General features: G+C 47.0%; 1 protein-coding gene across 1 annotated transcript in view; it reads left to right on the forward strand.

Annotated features, from left to right (window-relative positions):
• Positions 1 to 22,254, forward strand: part of DLG2 (discs large MAGUK scaffold protein 2) — a 708,566-nt gene that overhangs the window by 489,345 nt on the left and 196,967 nt on the right. The window contains exon 11 of the mRNA XM_044284933.1: positions 7,485 to 7,641. Within this exon, the coding sequence (XP_044140868.1) occupies positions 7,485 to 7,641 (157 nt within the window). The remainder of the gene's footprint in view (positions 1 to 7,484; positions 7,642 to 22,254) is intronic.

Consider the following 22,254-nt stretch of genomic DNA (forward strand, 5'->3'; position numbering starts at 1 on the left):
TGGAGACTGGAGTGGAGGGACTAGGGAGGGAGTGGTCCCGCCGGCCGCACTGGCGCCAGTCAGATTTGCTCTCTCTGACTGCCAGAAACCAGTCTGAGGTGAGCAGCTCAGAGTGAGAGAGAGGAACCTCACTCACTCCTCACTGGTCTCCACTCTCCAGTCTGTGCCACTGCCTGCTGCTGCTGTGACTCTAAAAGTAAGTGATTCACTTAAAGTGAATTTAAGAAAGTGAGAAAGAAGTTTCTGAGATACTTGATCTAAATTCTTAAGTTAAAAAGAGCTGCCTGCAGAGTGGGGCCCCCAGAAGCAAGGGGCGCCCTCCTTATCCTTGCAGGTCTGCAGGCAGCTCTTTTTAACTTCAAAGAATTCAGATCATCAGACTCTCACTTACTAATTACAGCACACACCCCTCTAGTGTCCACCATCAGACAGGGGAGGGAAGAAACCCCAGAACTAGAGTGTGCCCCCCAACATGGGGGGCACACTGACACTCTAGTTCTGGGGTTTCTTTTCTCTCCTCCCCTGTCTGATGGTGGACACTACAGGGGTGTGTGCTGTAATTAGTAACTAAGTAAGAGTTTGATTCTGAAGTTAAAGGGGTTCCGCACTTTCACTTAACTGATGATCTATCCTCTGGATAGATCATTAGCATCTGATCAGTGGGGGTCTGACACCCGGGACCACCGCTGATCAGTTATTTGAGAAGGCAGCGGCGATCCAGCAGCGCCGCAGCCTTCTCACTGTTTACCGCCGGCTCACTGACGTCACGACTAGTATCAACTAGCGTGGGCGGGGCTAAGCTCTGTTCACTTGAATGGAGCTTAGCCGCGCCCACGCTAGTTGATACTAGTCGTGACGTCAGTGGGCCGGCGGCCCGGCGGTAAACAGTGAGAAGGCAGCGGCGCTGCTGGAGCACCGCTGCCTTCTCAAACAGCTGATCGGCGGGGGTCCCGGGTGTCGGATCCCCACTGATCAGATGCTAATGATCTATCCAGAGGATAGATCATCAGTTAAATGAAAGAACCCCTTTAAAAAGAGATGCCAGCAGTGATAAGGAGGGCGCCCCTTCCTTCTTTTGGGGGGCATACTCTTATATGACAGACTAAGGGTACTTTTATACTTGCGGCAGGACGGATCTGGCAGGCTGTTCAGCCTGTCGGATCCGTCCTGCCGCTATTTCGCTGGACCGCTGCTCCGTCCCCATTGACTATAATGGGGATGGGGGAGGAGCTCCGGCGCAGCACGGCACTGCGCGGTGAGAGGCCACCGGATGAAAAAGTTGGACTTGCAGTACTTTTCGGCCGCCAGCCTTTCACCGCACACTGCCGCGCTGCACCGGAGCTATGCCCTGTGAGGAAGTTGCAATACTGGATGAATTCCCAGGGGGGCTACTCCATCTGAGATATGTCAGCAGGAGTCTAAAGAGGAGTCAGAGGAGGATGGTGCCTGGGGGGAGGAGGAGGAGCAAGAAGAGCAGGCTTTAAACTTTTCTGGGATCCCTGGTGTTGTCCGTGGCTGGGGGGGAGGAGACCAAGGACGACATTCTCCTGGGCGATTGTCACGGTGGGGAGTGGGGAAAACCCCCCACCGTGCAATAGCTGTTGCTGCAACGCCAGATAGCAGGGAACAGGGAGCTGGTCACCTCCTCACGTAACCCTAAGCGCTCTCCCTGGACTCCTAGCGTATGAGCCGCCTCATAAGGTAAGGGGGCTCATACTCTCCAACCTAGGACCCTGCTATCCCTGCTACACCCTAGGCCTGATGACAGGGCAGAGAATGCCTGTGCATCCTCGACACGGATGACTGGCGTCTCCAGAGGCCCAGTAGCTGACAGGATGCAAGGCAATGGGGGAAACCGTACGGCAGGTAAGACACAAAGCACAATAACAATGTTATCTACTCTTACCTGCCGCAGCCAAGATGGAAAGAGGCTCCGGGCTGGGAAACCCACGGTCTTGCCTTCGCTTAACCCCTCCGGGTAAGCACGCCCCTTTCGGAGCCATCACACACCATAATCAAACCTCTCAGACACAACCCACACCACAACTACATACACCAGGTGGGGAGAGGAATGACAAACACACCGGAGGGGACAACAGACACAGCAAGGGAAACAGAATAATAAATAAGGGTGGCTCACACAGACAGGATTACAAACAGCCCAGGAGCAGAGCTCCACACCAAGCTGAGCCAAATCCAAACTGAACCCTCAGACTCCAACACACCAACATATAAGGAGGCCTGAGGTCACACCCACACAGAGACACACCCAATGTTCACAACACACAGAAGAGGATTAACCCTTCCAACACCAATGGAAGGGAGGACAGCAACTAAAAGGGGAAGTGCATACAACTCAAACCCTGTGGACACCAAACAGGGAATGTGCACACATATAAAACACGTTGCCAAGGGCAACCGCACGCATGACTGTTGTCCGTGACAACCGCACCTGAGGCAACCACTAAGTGCCCCCAGCTGCGGTTGATGAACTCCAAAACGCGAGCAACCGCATGCGGCTCCCAAGGAGTCACGACCAAGACCGAGGGTCGTGACAGCGATGAGCAGGAGCCAGGCCACTCCACCGCTTCCAATTTAGTGCAAATGGGGGCCTTAATGCTCCAGTGTTTGAAGAGGGTCCCCCGTATAGAAAGTATAAAGGGCAAGGACCAGTACTGGGTGGCAGCGTACTTAGACCCCGGATACAAACACAAAATGGCGGACATGTTACCAGCATCACAGAGGGCTGTCAGAATGCAGCGTTTCCAGGCCTTGCTTCGAGAGATGCTGCATTCTGCTTTTGCGGGCGCTGGCAGAGGAATTTCCAACTGCAGAGAAACAGTTGCGGGTACCAATCATACAGTGCATGCAAGAAGAGGGTGGTTTGAAGATGTGTTGGTTACTTCAGATATGGAATCATTCTTGCAGCCAACCCATCGACAGCCGCCCTCCTGATCCAGCCTCAGGGAACGCCTAGACCGACAGGTGTCCGACTACATCGGGTTAACAGCCGATGTGGACGCTCTGAGAAGTGATGAACCCCTGGGCAGGCTTGACCTGTGACCAGAGCTGGCTCAATTTACCATGGAACTCTTGGCTTGCCCCTCGTCGAGTGTCCTGTCCGAAAGGACGCTCAGCGCAGCAGGGGAGATCGTGACCGATAAGCACACTCGCCTAGCTCACAACAGCGTGGACTACCTCACATTTCTAAAAATGAATGAGGCATGGATCTCGGAGGAATTTAACACCTATGACGACCACGTTTAATTGAATTTCACCTATTACCATTAGGTTTTTTTTCAAGAGGGGGGATTTTGTTAGCCATGTTTTTAATCCAATTTTATATTTTTAGTTCTTTTAAACATATGTATTTGACCTGTATTTGTACTGGCCTGCAGTAAAATTGATATCCATTGACCGGCTAATATACCTCCAGCCACACAATCACTTGATCTTTTCTGTACGGTGAATGCATAATTTTTGGGGCCTGTAATCTAACTGGCCAACAGTAAAATTGTTATACGGTGACCGCCTAATGTACCCCCAGTCACAAAATCACTTGATGTTTTCTGTCTGGTGAATGCCTAATGTTTGGGACCTGTACTCCCGTGGCCTAAAATAAAAATTTTCTAGTCTCCAGCAGGGCACATTTTTGAGAGTTTCCCTTTAAGACGCATAAAAATGGCCCCTGATTAAAAAAACATATTTTTTGTGGGAATTTTTGCCATTGATCCCCCTCTGGTATATCACTGTCCATGTTGTAGGAAGATTTTGCACTTCTAGTAAGTATTTGGTGGCTGCAAATATGAGCTGAAGGTTTTTCAGGTTTGCCTGCCATTAAAGTAAATGGGGCCCGCTGCGAACTAGCGGTCCGCGAACATTCAATTGCGTTTTCGAATCGTTCCGGACGATGTTCGTCCATCACTATTCGTAACGCCAATCTTAGGGCTCATTCACACAACCATGTTTTTGTCTGCATCTGATCCACATTTTTTGCGGTTTAGATGCGGACCCATTAACTTTAACCCCTTAGTGACCAGCCTGTATTGGGCCTTACAGACCAAGCGTTTTTCTTCCTTTTTTCATCGTCGCATTCCGATAGCTATAACTTTTTTTTATTTTTCCGTCTATATAGCTTTACAAGAGCTTTTTTTTGTGGGACAAGTTGTAGTTTTTAATGGCGCCATTTTGCGGTACATATAACTTTCTGATTAACTGTTTCTGGGAGGGAGATGGGAAAAACAGCAATACTGCCACTGCGTTTTTACGTTATAAATTTTACAGCGTTCATTTTTCGGTATAAAAACATAATATCTTTATTCTCTGGGTCAGTACGATTACAGTGATACCAAATACATATAGTTTTTTTTTACGTTTTACTACTTTTTGCAATAAAACCCCTTTTTTTAAAAAAGAAAAAAATGTTTTTGCATTGCCGCTTCCCAAGACCCATAACTTTTTTCTTTTTCTTTCTATGGAGTTGTGTGACAGCTTGATTTTTTGCGGGACGACTTGCATTTTTCATTGGTTTTATTTTAGAGTAAATGACACTTTTTGATCGCTTGTTATTACGTTTGTTCGGTGGCAACTAAGAATAAATTAGCAATTCTGTCATTTTTTATTTATTTTTTACGGCGTTTACCATAGGGGATAATTTATGTGATATTTATGTAGTCCGGGTAGTTACGGACTTGGAAATACTAAACATTTGGGGGAGGTTTTTTTTGCTATTTTATTTTTTTTTGAAAAGCGTATTTATAATTTTTTAAATGTTTTTTTTATTGAATAAATGTGTTGTTTTTTTTTACTTATTTTTTCCACTTAATAGTCCCACAAGGGGATTATAACTATCCCTATAGTGCAATGCCAGTGTTATTCTGACATTGACCAGCAGGCTACGCCAGAGAGGCGCAGCCTGCTGGAAACTAATCAAGGCAGGCTTGGGGCTTTCATAGACCCCAGCCTTTACACACATCGACACCCCTCGATCGCATTTGCGGGTTGCCAATGGGAGACAGAGGGAGTCCGCTCCCTCTGTCAGCACTTTACATGCGGCCGATCCAGGCTGTTAGACCAGGGCCGCGGCTCTCATGTGAGAGCTGAGCCCCCACTTGTGCAAAGGTTAGACTGGGCCGCCATAGAAAAGCGGCATCCCACCCTAAGGCCCCTTAGTGACCCCGTAAAAACACTTATGGGTGGTCACTAATGGGTTAATGGGGCTGCAAAAAAATGCAGACAGCACACTTGTGCACTGACCGCGTCCGGAAAAATAATTGAACATGTCCTACTCTTGTCCGTTTTATGGACAAGGATAGGACAGTTCTACAGAGGGCCAGACGTTCCGTTCCACAAAATGCAGAGTACCCATGACCAGTATCCATGTTTTGCGGGTCCACAATTTTCGACTGCAAAACAGGCTACGGCTGCATGAGCTTATAGTATTGTACTTCCCTGGAGCAAGGATGCTTTGGGGTCTGGATGTTTGTAGACATTTATCCCCTAGTGCTGCTATGAAAAGCCGCTGCCTTCTCAAACAACTGATCAGCGGTGGTCCCGGGTGTCAGACCCCCACTGATCAGATGCTAATGATCTATCCAGAGGATAGATCATCAGTTAAATGAAAGTGCAGAACCCCTTTAACTTCAGAATCAAACTCTTACTTAGTTACTAATTACAGCACACACCCCTGTAGTGTCCACCATCAGACAGGGGAGGAGAGAAAAGAAACCCCAGAACTAGAGTGTCAGTGTGCCCCCCATGTTGGGGGGCACACTCTAGTTCTGGGGTTTCTTCCCTCCCTTGTCTGATGGTGGACACTACAGGGGTGTGTGCTGTAATTAGTAATTAGTGAGAGTCTGATGATCTGAATTCTGAAGTTAAAAAGAGCTGCCTGCAGACCTGCAAGGATAAGGAGGGCGCCCCTTGCTTCTGGGGGCCCCACTCTGCAGGCAGCTCTTTTTAACTTAAGAATTTAGATCAAGTATCTCAGAAACTTCTTTCTCACTTTCTTAAATTCACTTTAAGTGAATCACTTACTTTTAGAGTCACAGCAGCAGCAGGCAGTGGCACAGACTGGAGAGTGGAGACCAGTGAGGAGTGAGTGAGGTTCCTCTCTCTCACTCTGAGCTGCTCACCTCAGACTGGTTTCTGGCAGTCAGAGAGCGCGAATCTGACTGGCGTCAGTGCGGCCGGCGGGACCACTCCCTCCCTAGTCCCTCCACTCCAGTCTCCAGGTACACCCCCAGCCCGGCCCCCTCCACCTCCTGAGTCCGCCTCCTCCCTGTAGTTACTAGGAATCATTCTTCCATTCCAATTTCCTGCGCTGCGGCGCTGGTGCCTGGCTCCGCCTCCGTGCCGTCCCTCAGGTACGCCCCCGTTCCGGCCCCTACCGCCTACCTCATCCGCTGCTCGTGCGGCCGTGCGCCCCGCCTGCTCCAGTCCTGACCTGACTCCTTCGGCTTCTCCCTGGCCAGGCCCGAGCTGCGGACCGCCCGCGCCCTTCCACTACACTAGTCTAGTGTAGTGGGCGGGCGGTCGGGCCTGGCTGCCTGTAGTGTGTTAATAAAAAAAAAAAACAGAAGGCGGTCCGGACTGGCCCCCAGTGGTGTAGGGCCCCATAGCCACTGCTATGGTTGCTATGGCAATCCCTACGCCACTGAGGTAAAGGCTGTACTGATGAGCGCCCCACAATGGAAGCCTCATTAGCAACAGTCCATATAGGAAAATACCGGCAATTAATATTGCTGTCAGAAAAAAATTACTGGCACTAAATTATCAGCTTGGCTGGTGAGCTACCGCCCGGTTGGCAACCCTAGTAATCCCATTGCTTCCCCTTTCCCCACTATACCCCAAGATGTGCAGTGGCGTAATATTGATGATCGATCCTCAGGGGAAGGATCTGACTCTCAGCACCCCCGCCAATGTTTGAAGGGGTCACAGCGCTCGTGCGATTGCTGCTTCCTCTTCCACTTGTAATTACACTTCACCGCAAAAAGTGATAAGTACCCCAAAATCATACTAGAGCCCCAAAATCACAGTTGGAGGCGTGGCCATACATGGGGGAGGGGGGATATGATTTTTATTGCATTTATGGCTATTTTCGTGCTCACTATTTGCTGCTGCTGAATTTCTGTGACCCATAAATTGTTCAGCTCTCTGGCATTTTAATATTTCAAGCCTTGCTGACCTGCTTTCTGCGGCAGTGTGAATAACCGCCGATGTCCCCACAGAGGGCACCTCACACTATCACTCAGATAAATATGGAATGGAATGTCACGTCGGTACACAGCCTGAAAATGCTAGAACACTGAGTTTTAGTGAGGTGTGCTGCCGCCATCTAGTGTCTGACTGAGAGAATGCAGGGCGGCAGTCAATGAAAAATCTAAATCTATTTGTGTGTTTTTTTCCTCCTCTTATATTTTTGTTCTTACCCCCCCAGACATGCATCTTTCTCTAGGGTAATACACGGATGTTTGTTTCCGCAGGGAACCTCGGAAAGTCATTCTACACAAAGGCTCCACAGGCCTGGGCTTTAATATCGTCGGCGGAGAGGATGGAGAAGGGATTTTCATCTCTTTCATCCTAGCCGGAGGACCTGCAGATCTGAGCGGGGAGCTGCAGAGAGGAGACCAGATTATATCTGTATGTACTATCAGGACTGAAATGATGCGTGATACCCCCCCCCCCCCTCAGTCTGTGTGTGCCATTTTCGGATCTAATAGAGCTCCCTGTGCACTGAGGTCCTGGTGAGTTTATGATTAGGGATGAGCGAACCCGTGGAAGTTCGGGTTCACCGGGTTCGACCGAACTTCAGATCAAAGTTTGGGTTCTTGACCCGAACTTGACCCTGAACTATTATTTCCTGTTATAACATGGTTATAGTGGAAAATAATAGCATTCTTAAGACAGAATGCAAAACAATATGGCCATTTAGGGGTTAAAAAAACTAAAACAAAACTCATCTCATCCACTTGATTGCGCTGCAGCAGCTTCTTCTATTTTCACTGAACAGGACCTGCAATGTGCGTGATGACATCACCGCGCTCTCCCACGTGGTGACGTCATCATGCATATCACAGGTCCTGCTGAATGAAGATAGAAGAGACTCGGAAAGTTCAGTACAAACCCGAACTTTGCAGTTCGGGTTTGCTCATCCCTAATTATGACTATGCACAGCAATCCATCTGGGCAAGCAGAGCTGCAGTGTAAAGTATAGCGGACAGTCAAAGCTGCAGACTGAACCTCTGATGAGACAGGAGGGAAGTAGATTTCTTAAACCAATTTGCACCAGAGGAGCTTAGATTCAGGGGTGTAAAAGTGACATTCTGGACCCCCTATGGAGGAGTCAATAGGGGTTCACTTTCTTTCCTGCCCATTAGCATCATTGCAGGCGAGATGCTCCCTCAGCTTGGGCCTCGTCAGTTTAAGGTTCTGCTGCTCGGCACAACAGGAGGTTATGGTGCCTTTCTGCATCCAAAGGACATTCAAATGTGTAATACAGATCATTGGCTATGGGGTACCCGGGGGCACAGTGTCACTATGTGACAGCATTGCACCCTACGTTGCTCTATAGCAGGGACAGGACTTTTAGTGCCCAAGCCTTTATAATAGTCGCAGTTCTTCCATGACTGATCTGGATACAGCGCCCATAACAGTGCACCCCTAAGAACGTTAGTAAGTTCCCATATAAGACTGCCAGCCACAGTACCCCAGAGTGTTAGCCATGGGTCCCAGTAACAGTAATGCTAGGCTGCAGCTCCCCATCACAGTGCCCCTGTACCAATACCGTGCCTGCCTTAATACCAGGAGAAGTGCCACGAATGAGTGTCAGCCATAGTGGCCCCCCAAGAGTACCATCCACAGTGCTGCCATCAGCTCCCCATCACAGTGCCCTGTACAAATACCGTGCCGTGCCTGCCTCAATACCAGGAGAAAATCGGACCTCATATAGTAGATGACAACCTCTTTCTAAGGCTCCATTCACACGTCCGTATAATGGGTCTGCATCCGTTCTGCAAATTGCGGAACGGGTGCGGACCCATTCATGGAATGGATGCAGAGAGCACACTATGTGCTCTCCGCTTCCGCATTTCCGGAGCGCGCCCCCGATCTTCCGATCCGCGGCCCTGGAAATAAATAGAACATGTCTTATTCTTGTCCGCAATTGTGGACAAGAATAGGCAGTTCTATAGGGGGGACGGCCGGGTGTATTGCGGATCCGCAATGCACTACGGACGTCTGAATGGACCCTAAGGCTACCTTATGGATCTGCAAAAGCGCTTCAGTTTCAATAATACAACCGCATGCATCTGTCATGAGCGGATCCGGTTGTATTATGTCTTCTATAGCCATGATGGATCCGTTTTCTATTGTGCCAGATTGTGTCATAGAAAACGGATCCGTCCCCACTGACTTACATTGTGTGCCAGGACGGATCCATTTGGCTCCACATCGTCAGACGGACACCAAAACGCTGCAGGCGGCCTCCAGAGCGGAATGGAGACGGAACGGAGGCAAACTGATGCGTTCTGAGCGGATCTTTTTCCATTCAGAATGCATTAGGGCAAAACTGATCAGTTTTGGACCGCGTGTGAGAGCCCTGAATGGATCTCGCAAACGGAAACAAAACGCCAGTGTGAAAGTAGCCTAACAAAGCTGGAACCAGCCCTGCACCTCACATGGGTCCAGAGATCTCCACTTTCATTGCTCTGATGCTTAATCCTGCTTGCTTGCGTCTTCGGCTTCTGCACGTGGCGAGGTCGCTCGTGTCTTAGAAGGGAAGGACCAGTATCCCTGACAAAGGAGACCGAGTTCTCTGAAACGCGTTGGATTTTGTTCTGGTTCCCAGAGGCTGCTGCCGTACTTGTGTGACGTCACTTCGGGAAGCCCGTTCTGACTTCTAAGACGCGAGCGAACGCCGGCCGGGGCGTCGCCATGTTCAGAAGCCGAAGACGCCAGCAAGCAGGATTAAGCATCGGAGCTCACTGGCAGGACTAAACTACAGGATGGCCACCGATATAAATACAAACCAGGCAAGTGACTGTCTTGGTGTATTGAGGGCTTTGGAACTTTGTACTAAACTGTCTGCGTCGGAATAAGGCGCGGACGCTTCTTTGTGGGGGTCTTATCTCTATTTATATGGCAGTTGGTGCACTTGGTATCGGTGGGTTTGGAATCTTAATATTAAAACTAGCATCCAACTGATATCAGCACCAATACCCCACAAGAAGCGATAGGCGCCTACTAGCAAGCGCGGGTTAATTGTTGTATAGTCACCACATCCAGTTACTTTTATTACAACCCAGAAGCTACACAGAGGCCAATGGGGAAATTCTATTTCTATATAAAATAATCTATACGGATAGGATATTTGCTACAGCACACTTAAAATATTAAGGAGCGCAGAAGTGGAACGTTATTTAAGTTGGTAGATATATTTGAAGCTGGCAGCTTGAGGGGGGGGGGGGGTCCTTTCTGCTGCAGCCATCTCCTTATCAAAGCTCAGAGATGTGTCCTTTCTCAGGGGGCTCTATCCCTGTAACTGTCAGGGCCTCAAACAGTAGATATGGCTGGTGGCAGTTGAATGATGGAAGTGAGCATGTGTGACCACCTCAGTAGGTGGACGTACACATTACTATACAGAGTAACCCCTTGACAATAAGCAACATACATGCACAGCGCCTGTTGTCTCTTTAAAGATGGCACCCGCTCATCTTTCACACAGCAGACACCCGGAGGCAATGTCCATGATTGTCAATAACACCGTACATGGACATTTAACCCCTCATATGCCGTGGTTGCAATTGATCTGAGGGGTTTAATGTCCATGTGGGAGTGCATACCTCTCGGAGTTTAAAAGTCTGCCCAGCGTGGCAATCGAGGAAGTTGTTCAGTTTCTATTGCAGCCTTGGGCCCCCCGAACAAGGCAGGGCTCCATAGGAACACAGCAAATCTCCCATAGACTGCAATGGTAATTAATTGCTGTCTATAGGAGAAGCGATCAAATGATTGTATGTTGGGGTCCCCTAAGGGGAACTTAAAAAGGTGGGGGGGGGGGGGAAGTTGTTCATATGTGTACATAAAAAGAAAGTTCTTATTTTTTAATGTATTAAAACACAAGAAATATATATACTATAATATACACTACTATAATATAAATGTGGTATCACTGTGGAATGAAGATAACAGGTGAGTTTTAAAACAAAACCCTGTCCGCCCCTTTTGTGTCCCCATTAAAGTACATAAATTACAAATGCAACTATTTTTTCATGCTAAATTATATAAAAATAACATTTAACTCTTTCCCGACATCCGCTGTACATGTATGGCAGATTTCGGGTCCTTAAAGATGGTACCCGCTCCAGAGCAGAGCGAGTGCCATAGCCACTGGGTGCATGCTGTTTCTCACTGCAAACACTCAGGGCTAATATCTGTCCTGGGCCTGGAATGTGCCCCCCTTTTGGTGATCAGGGGAGCCATTCGTTCACTATGAAATACCTGAACTTGCTGGAGACTGACAGGCCTTTCACAAGTATATTTCAATGTAGGCCTGCAGGTGGCAGCACTGCATTGAAATGTATAGAATTTTCTATTTAGCAGTGTTTAAATGCATTGCTAAACAGAAAAGGCAATCTGACGATTGTGTGTTATTAATTCCTTAACCACTTCTGAACCACTTCACCCTAGCTGAAACACCCTTAATGACCAGAGCACTTTTTACACTTCTGCACTACACTACTTTCACCGTTTATCGCTCGGTCATGCAACTTACCACCCAAATGAATTTTACCTCCTTTTCTTCTCACTAATAAAGCTTTCATTTGGTGGTATTTCCTTGCTGCTGACATTTTTACTTTTTTTGTTATTAATCGAAATTTAACAAAATTTTTGCAAAAAAATGAAATTTTTCACTTTCAGTTGTAAAAGTTTTAAAAGAAAACGACATCCATATATAAATTTTTCGCTAAATTTATTGTTCTACATGTCTTTGATAAAAAAATGTTTGGGTAAAAAAAAATGGTTTGGGTAAAAGTTATAGCGTTTACAAACTATGGTACAAAAATGTGAATTTCCGCTTTTTGAAGCAGCTCTGACTTTCTGAGCACCTGTCATGTTTCCTGAGGTTCTACAATGCCCAGACAGTACAAACACCCTACAAATAACCCCATTTTGGAAAGTAGACACCCTAAGGTATTCGCTGATGGGCATAGAGAGTTCATAGAACTTTTTATTTTTTGTCACAAGTTAGCGGAAAATGATGATTTTTTTCTTTTTTTTTTCCTTACAAAGTCTCATATTCCACTAACTTGTGACAAAAAATAAAAACTTCCATGAACTCACTATCCCCATCATGAAATACCTTGAGGTGTCTTCTTTCCAAAATGGGGTCACTTGTGGGGTAGTTATACTGCCCTGGCATTTTAGGGGCCCAAATGCGTGAGAAGCATTTTGAAATCAAAATCTGTAAAAAATGGCCTGTGAAATCCGAAAGGTGCTCTTTGGAATGTGGGCCCCTTTGCCCACCTAGGCTGCAAAAAAGTGTCACACATGTGGTATTGCCCTACTCAGGAGAAGTTGGGCAATGTGTTTTGGGGTGTCATTTTACATATACCCATGCTGGGTGAGAGAAATATCTCGGCAAATGACAACTTTTCCCATTTTTTTATACAAATTTGGCATTTGACCAAGATATTTATCTCACCCAGCATGGGTATATGTAAAATGACACCCCAAAACACATTCCCAAACTTCTCCTGAGTACGGCGATACCACATGTGTGACACTTTTTTGTAGCCTAGATGCGCAAAGGGGCCCAAATTCCTTTTAGGGGGGCATTTTTAGACATTTGGATCCCAGACTTCTTCTCACGCTTTAGGGCCCCTAAAAGGCCAGGGCAGTATAAATACCCCACATGTGACCCCATTTTGGAAAGAAGACACCCCAAGGTATTCAATGAGGGGCATGGCGAGTTCATAGAATTTTTATTTTTTGGCACAAGTTAGCGGAAATTGATTTTTTTTTTTTCTCACAAAGTCTCCCTTTCCGCTAACTTGGAACAAAAATTTCAATCTTTCATGGACTCAATATGCCCCTCATGGAATACCTTGGGGTGTCTTCTTTCCGAAATGGGGTCACATGTGGGGTATTTATACTGCCCTGGCATTTTAGGGGCCCAAATGCGTGAGAAGAAGTCTGGAATATAAATGTCTAAAAAAATTTACGCATTTGGATTCCGTGAGGGGTATGGTGAGTTCGTGTGAGATTTTATTTTTTGACACAAGTTAGTAAAATATGAGACTTTGTAAGAAAAAACAAAAACCAAACAAAAAAATATCAATTTCCGCTAACTTGTGCCAAAAAAATGTCTGAATGGAGCCTTACAGGGGGGTGATCAATGACAAGGGGTGATCAGGGAGTCTATATGGGGTGATCACCCCCCTGTCATTGATCACCCCCCTGTAAGGCTCCATTCAGACGTCCGTATGTGTTTTGTGGATCCGATCCATGGATGCGTGGATCCGTAAAACACATACGGACGTCTGAATGGAGCCTTACAGGGGGTGATCAATGACAGGGGGGTGATCAATGACAGGGGGGTGATCAGGGAGTGTATATGGGGTGATCACCCCCCTGTAAGGCTCCATTCAGACGTCCGTATGTGTTTTGCGGATCCGATCCATGGATGCGTGGATCCGTAAAACACATACGGACCTCTGAATGGAGCCTTACAGGGGGGTGATCATCCCATATAGACTCCCTGATCACCCCCCTGTAAGGCTCCATTCAGACGTCCGTATGTGTTTTGCGGATCCGATCCATGGATCCGTGGATTCGCAAAACACATACGGACCTCTGAATGGAGCCAGCCTTACAGGGGGTGTTCAATGACAGGGGTGATCAGGGAGTCTATATGGGGTGATCAGGGGTTCATAAGGGGTTAATAAGTGACAGAGGGGGGTGTAGTGTAGTGTAGTGGTGGTTGGTGCTACTTTACAGAGCTACCTGTGTCCTCTGGTGGTCGATCCAAGCAAAAGGGACCACCAGAGGACCAGGTAGCAGGTATATTATTAGACACTGTTATCAAAACAGCGTCTAATATACCTGTTAGGGGTTAAAAAAATCGAATCTACAGCCTGCCAGCGAACGATCGCCGCTGGCAGGCTGTAGATCCAGTCTCTTACCGCCGGATCCTATGAACGCGCGCGCCTGTGTGCGCACGTTCACAGGAAATCTCGCCTCTCGCGAGATGACGCACGGATGCGTCCAGGAGAAATTAATCGACCGTCTCCAGGACGCATCCGTGCGTTATGCAGTCCTGGAGCGGTTAAAGGGGGGTCTTAAAAAAAATAAGTAAAAGAAAATAATTTAAACAAATATATAAAAATTCAGATCACTCCCCTTTCCCTAAAATACAAATATATAAACAATAAAAAATAAACATCATAGGCAGCGCTGCTCTCCAAAATGTCCATACTATTAAAATACAAAAATATGTACATACAGTGAACACACGTAACAGAAAAAAAATATCAAAATGTCTAATTTGTCAAGTTTTTTTGTCACGTCACCTCCCCAATAAAATTAAATTAAAAAAGTGATCAAAAAGTGATATGCACTCCAAAATAGTATCAATAAAAGCTGCAGATCATCCCACAAAAATGAGCCCCCACACAGCTTCGTAGACATAACTGTAAAAAAGTTATGAATATGTCTTCTGATTGCTGACATGTACAGAGCATTGATATTTAAAGGCCATGTACACCTTTGGGGACATTTTTTTTTTTAATGATTGCATTTTACTCATTTTGGGCTAAAAATTATTTTTTCAGTTGGTCTTTATTAAAACTATTCAGCTGTTCTGTCACGAAGGGTTAACTGTCTCCCTAGAACAGGGATCAGCATCCTTCGTCACTCCAGCTGTTCAGAAACTACAAATCCTAGAATGCTTCATTGACATCTATGGGAGTTAGAAGAACAGTGAAGCATGTTTGCATGCTGGGAGTTGTAGTTTCACAGCAGCTGGAGTGCCGAAGGTTGCTGATTCCTGCCCTAGAAGGTACTCGCTCCCTGCTCCTATACTGAGCCCTGTGATCACTGCAGCAAAGACAGAATGAGGATGGCTGTCAATTAAAGGGTTTCTGTCACCTGAAAAATGGGCGGACATTAGCGATGTGCTAATGTCAGCTGAACATAACTATTTTAGCGCCATCTCACTGCCTGCCACCGTTATTGAGAAAAACGAACTTTTATAATATGCTAATTAGCCTCTAGGTGCAGGGGGGGCGTTGCCCCTTCGCCTATAGGCTCCGTTCTCCCACCTCTGGCCACACCCAGTTACGCTAGATCGACAGGGCCAGGCAGCATTGGTCTCCTACCTCCGGACTGTCTGCAGTGTAAGGCCTCCTGCACACGAACGTTTTTTTTCACGGTCCGCAAAACGGGGTTCCGTTGGTCCGTGATCCGTGACCGTTTTTCCGTCCGTGGGTCTTCCTTGATTTTTGGAGGATCCACGGACATGAAAAAAAAGTCATTTTGGTGTCCGCCTGGCCGTGCGGAGCCAAACGGATCCGTCCTGAATTACAATGCAAGTCAATGGGGACGGATCGTTTGACGTTGACACAATATGGTGCCATTTCAAACGGATCCGTCCCCATTGACTTTCAATGTAAAGTCTGGAGTTCTGTTATACCATCGGATTGGAGTTTTCTCCAATCCGATGGTATATTTTAACTTGTAGCGTCCCCATCACCATGGGAACGCCTCTATGTTAGAATATACTGTCGGATATGAGCTACATCGTGAAACTCATTTCCGACAGTATATTCTAACACAGAGGCGTTCCCATGGTGATGGAGACGCTTCAGGTTAGAATATACAAAAAAACTGTGTACATGACTGTCCCCTGCTGCCTGGCAGGTGCTGCCAGGCAGCAGGGGGCAGACCCCCCCCCCCTGTTTTTAACTCATTGGTGGCCAGTGGGCCCCCCCTCCCCTGTTGTTAACTCGTTGGTGGCCAGTGTGCGCACCCCCCTCCCTCCCTCCCTCTATTGTAATAATAGCATTGGGGCCAGTGTGCGCGCCCCCCCAACCCCCCCCCCCCCCCCCTCCCTCTATTGTAATAATAGCATTGGGGCCAGTGTGCGCGCCCCCCCAACCCCCCCCCCCTCCCTCCCTCTATTGTAATAATAGCATTGGGGCCAGTGTGCGCCAACCCCCTCCCCCCCCCCCCCCCCCCCCGACAGCGGAGTAGAAGATTCATACTTACCTGGCTGCTGGCTGCTGCGATCTCTGTGTCCGGCCGGGAGCTCCTCCTACTGGTAAGTGACAGGTCTGTGCGGCGCATTGCTGTCACTTACCAGTAGGAGGAGCTCCCGGCCGGACGCAGACATCGCAGCAGCCAGCAGCCAGGTAAGTATGAAAATCTTCTACTCCGCTGCCACCGATGATCGGGGTGGGGGGGCGGGGGGGTGCGCACACTGGCCCCAATGCTATTATTACAATAGAGGGAGGGAGGGGGGGGGGGTTGGGTGGGTGCGCACACTGGCCCCAATGTATTAAAACAATAGAGGGAGGGGGGGGGGTTGGGTGGGTGCGCACACTGGCCCCAATGTATTAAAACAATAGAGGGAGGGAGGGGGGGTTGGGGGGGGCGCGCACACTGGCCCCAATGTATTAAAACAATAGAGGGAGGGAGGGAGGGGGGTGCGCACACTGGCCACCAACGAGTTAACAACAGGGGAGGGGGGGGGGGGCGCACAATGATATTCAAACTGGGGAGGGGGGGGGGTCTGCCCCCTGCTGCCTGGCAGCCCTGATCTCTTACAGGGGGATATGATAGTACAATTAACCCCTTCAGGTGCCGCACCTGATGGGGTTAATTGTACTATCATATCCCCCTGTAAGAGATCGGGTGCTGCCAGGCAGCAGGGGGCAGTCTTGTACACAGTTTGTAGTGTATTCTAACTAGAAGCGTCCCATCACCATGGGAACGCCTCTGTGTTAGAATATACTGTCGGATCTGAGTTTTCACGAAGTGAAAACTCAGCTCTGAAAAAGCTTTTATGCAGACGGATCTTCGGATCCGTCTGTATGAAACTAAAACCTACGGCCACGGATCACGGACACGGATGCCAATCTTGTGTGCATCCGTGTTCTTTCACGGACCCATTGACTTGAATGGGCCCGTGAACCGTTGGCCGTGAAAAAAATAGGACAGGTCATATTTTTTTCACGGCCAGGAAACACGGCTCACGGATGCGGCTGCCAAACGGTGCATTTTCCGATTTTTCCACGGACCCATTGAAAGTCAATGGGTCCGTGAAAAAAAACGGAAAACGGCACAACGGCCACGGATGCACACAACGGTCGTGTGCAGGAGGCCTAAATCTCACGCAACGCCCATCCCCCCCTGCACCTAGAGGCTAATTAGCATATTATAAAAGTTAGTTTTTCTCAATAACGGCGGCAGGCAGTGAGATGGCGCTAATATAGTTATATAGACATCGCTAATGTCCGCCAGCTTAATACCTATTTTTCAGGTGAAAGAAACCCTTTAACAATGTTCTGTTCTCTGCTGCAGAAAGTCCTGGTTTTGAGAAGACTCTATAAGTTTTCAAATGCCACATATCATTCTCAAATGCTCTCTAAATATCAGCCACAGGTAACTCTAATTTCCAGCCACACAAACCCCACCGGCTGTCTTCTGACTTCGAAGCACATGAATGGCGGTTTTTTCAGATGATAAATACCTCTGTACAACCAATGTTTACCATTGAGCCATTTTAACCTGATGAAGGGGATCTTAGCATCCCCGAAACGCGTAGTTTTTACTTGGCTAAAAAATATTTAATAAAGAAGAAGATTCTTATCCTACATTCGAGTGTAGTAGGCGGTGTTTTTGCGCCATCCTGCGGTCCTGTTATATCTACATTCGAAGCACAACATGGCAGAGTTACTATAACTAGTGTTCCAGCACCTGTGTCTAATGTGCAGTACTGAAAGGGGTTGTCTGGGATAAGAAAATGGATCTACTACTCCAGAAACAGCGCCACATTTGTCCATGGGCAGTTACAGGTATTGCAGCTTATCTAGTTTCATTTGAATACTGCAATACCAGGCACAGTCTATAGACAAGTGTGTCGCAGAGGGAAAAGGGAACCCCTTTTCCTATTTTATACAACCACAGCGTGGTGGCTCAGTGGTCAGGTTTCCTCACACACTAACATACTGCTAGGTTAATTGGCTTCCTATGTGTGTCCCCGAGGTGACTGATAATATATGATGTATATCATAGAATATGTCAATGCTGTATGAATAACATATACAACAGACTTGTTAGCTGATTGCTTTTCCATAAAGGAGTTGTGTCAACTGAGACAATGTGGGCATATCGCTAGGACATGCCCCCATTGTCTGATAGGTGCGGGTCCCACCTCTGGAACCCGACTCTATCTAGTAAACGGAACCGGCAAAGTCCCGGTGGGTGCACCGCACATGCGCGGTTTCCCTGCACTGGCTCGGCTATTTCCGTCAGCCCCATAGAAATGGGCAGGGTGATCCCATTCATTTTTATGGGAAATGGCTATTTTCAGTGGGCCAATAGGAAGGCTTACTGGTGGCTGGACCCAACACTTTGCAGACCTCGTCTTATGCTCCCATTGTCTGAGATGGGAATACCTCTTTAACTTGTCCTTGCAACCAAATATCTTTTCTATTGTTCCAATAAATCTAAAATTAAAAATGAAGTAGCTTTCTAATTGGTCTTAATTAAGAATGTATTTCCATTTGGCTTCTGTAGCTAGATTATGTCTCCATAGTAACAAACAGAAAAAAGAAATTGTGTGGTGTAATCCTTTAATCTTACAGTGTCATACTTTCTTCTATTTGTCCCCATGCTTTGTGCTAACATACATTTGGTAGCTCAGCCATAAGTACAGGACAGATCTGACTACATAGTTTATTTGTTGTCTGTTACCATGGAAACACAGTCTGCACTGAAGCTGGAAAAACAAAACGGTAGGAAATTTTTAAAGAAGATCTATTGCAAAATTGCTTCTTTTTTTATTTTACATATATTGAGAGATGGAAAAAAACATGTGTGAAAGTAGACCTAGTCTAGGAACACTAAACCTAGAAGCAAATGACACATGTTAACAGGAAATAATCTTTCCCTGCAGGGAACACAGGGATCAATCTCATGCTGATCTTTTACATTTTTGGCCGGTGACTGACTGAAGGGACGAGGCATAGCCAAGAGGCAAAAAGCCTTCCATCAGACAGGACAGAGGGGAGAGGCTCCTGCTGCAGCCACTGTCTTACAGCCAGACACAGGACAGTGAGGTAGAGGAGGGGGGACATGGCTGATCTCCTGGGACATAGAAGATTTCTTTATATATTTCTCAGCATTAATTGTAATATAAGACAATATATATTCAAAGAAAAGGAGGAGGTGAGGGGAGGAAGTGTCCTTTTTTCTTCATTTTTTGCATTTAGTGTTCCCACAAAACTCACAGATGGAGCAGTCCTAAACCTGAGTGTGATATCACATCATGACGTGGTAACAGGTCACAAAAACCGTGGAAAGCCATTGAAAAAGTCAATTGAATGTTTATTGCCATTGTTTACTTAACTCGTTAAAGGGGTTGGGCCATCTCACACATTGGTGGCATACCCTAGCGATATGGACCATGCTGTGGGACCCGCACCAATGTCTCGAATGGGGCCTACAATGTGGAAGAGGGTGCACCTCACAAGTGCAACCACCCTCCGCTCATTTCTAAGGGAGTACAGAAAATACACGAACGCCAGGCCAGCTATTTCCAGAACTCCCACAGAGGTGAATGGAGAGAGGTGGCCGCGACTACGGTGCGGTCTCCGTTCACTTCTATGGGAGTTTTAGAAATGGCCGAGCGCACTTGCTTAGCCCTTTTCATACTCCCGTAGAAGTGAATGGAGAGCGTGGTGTACTCTCCCTTGCTTTGGGGGCCCCATTCTAGAGATAGTTGTGGGTCCTAGAGGTGGGACCCACAGCTGTCTGACATTGGTGGCATATCCTAGCCAATATGCCACCAATGTGTGAGATGGCATGTAAGAATCAAGATGACGGTTGTTGCATCTACAGGTCCTTCTAAAATAATTAGCATATTGTGATAAAGTTCATTATTTTCTGTAATGTACTGATAAACATTAGACTTTCATATATTTTAGATTCATTACACACAACTGAAGTAGTTCAAGCCTTTTATTGTTTTAATATTGATGATTTTGGCATACAGCTCATGAAAACCCAAATTTCCTATCTAAAAAAATTAGCATATTTCATCCGACCAATAAAAGAAAAGTGTTTTTAATACAAAAAAAGTCAACCTTCAAATAATTATGTTCAGTTCTGCACTCAATACTTGGTCGGGAATCCTTTTGCAGAAATGACTGCTTCAATGCGGCGTGGCATGGAGGCATCAGCCTGTGGCACTGCTGAGGTGTTATGGAGGCCCAGGATGCTTCGATAGCGGCCTTAAGCTCATCCAGAGTGTTGGGTCTTGCGTCTCTCAACTTTCTCTTCCCAATATCCCACAGATTCTCTATGGGGTTCAGGTCAGGAGAGTTGGCAGGCCAATTGAGCACAGTAATGCCATGGTCAGTAAACCATTTACCAGTGGTTTTGGCACCGTGAGCAGGTGCCAGGTCGTGCTGAAAAATGAAATCTTCATCTCCATAAAGCTTTTCAGCAGATGGAAGCATGAAGTGCTCCAAAATCTCCTGATAGCTAGCTGCATTGACCCTGCCCTTGATAAAACACAGTGGACCAACACCAGCAGCTGACATGGCACCCCAGACCATCACTGACTGTGGGTACTTGACACTGGACTTCAGGCATTTTGGCATTTCCCTCTCCCCAGTCTTCCTCCAGACTCTGGCACCTTGATTTCCGAATAACATGCAACAGTCCAGTGCTGCTTCTCTGTAGCCAAGGTCAGGCGCTTCTGCCGCTGGTTCTGGGGAATGCGGCACCTGTAGCCCATTTCCTGCACACGCCTGTACACAGGGGCTCTGGATGTTTCTACTCCAGACTCAGTCCACTGCTTCCGCAGGTCCCCCAAGGTCTGGAATCGGTCCTTCTCCACAATCTTCCTCAGGGTCCGGTCACCTCTTCTCGTTGTGCAGCGTTTTCTGCCACACTTTTTCCTTCCCACAGACTTCCCACTGAGGTGCCTTGATACAGCACTCTAGGAACAGCCTATTCCTTCAGACATGTCTTTCTGTGTCTTACCCTCTTGCTTGAGGGTGTCAATGATGGCCTTCTGGACAGCAGTCAGGTCGGCAGTCTTACCCATGATTGCGGTTTTGAGTAATGAACCAGGCTGGGAGTTTTTAAAAGCCTCAGGAATCTTTTGCAGGTGTTTAGAGTTAATTAGTTGATTCAGATGATTAGGTTAATAGCTCGTTTAGAGAACTTTTTCATGATATGCTAATTTTTTGAGATAGGAAATTTGGGTTTTCATGAGCTGTATGCCAAAATCATCAATATTAAAACAATAAAAGGCTTGAACTACTTCAGTTGGTGTGTAATGAATCTAAAATATATGAAAGTCTAATGTTTATCAGAACATTACCGAAAATAATGAACTTTATCACAATATGCAAATTTTTTGAGAAGGACCTGTATATCCTTTATTTTTATGATGAGGGTCCCGTCCAACCCTAGACAATCGTGAGAACAAGGGCCCTGTGTTCTCTCTTTCGAATGGAGCGTCAGGCATACATGTATGCCATGCGCTGCACTTAGCAATTTTTGGCAGTCCCATAGAACTGAATGGTGAACATGTGTGACCACCACTTCATTCAAACAGGAGAACCTCATTCTGTTGACCTGTAGGGGCCCCAGGGGTTAGATTGATCCCCACCAATAATACACATATTGTTCATCTGGGCAACCGTTTTAAGGCTTGACTGCCTCCCGTGCACAACAAATATGACTTCTGCTGCAGAATGATTTGTAGAGGAAGGACAGTTGGCCAGTTACATCTGAAATATGCCTCTCACAAGAACAAAAATCAGCAGTACCATCATGCTTTAAAATTTTGCAGTAACATAGAGGTCAATGAGGCGCCTGTGGACACCCTTCCTATACAGACGGATGACTTCACGAAGGATTGATATCAGCACAGTGGGCACTCGGAGGCGAGCAGATGTCTGCCCAGTCAGGCACAGCAAGACTTGGATGGGTATTTTGTTTCTCCGTTGTAGGAACGTCCAG

The sequence above is a fragment of the Bufo gargarizans genome, chromosome 3, assembly GCF_014858855.1.
Source record: "Bufo gargarizans isolate SCDJY-AF-19 chromosome 3, ASM1485885v1, whole genome shotgun sequence".
In the NCBI taxonomy this organism is placed as follows: domain Eukaryota; kingdom Metazoa; phylum Chordata; class Amphibia; order Anura; family Bufonidae; genus Bufo; species Bufo gargarizans.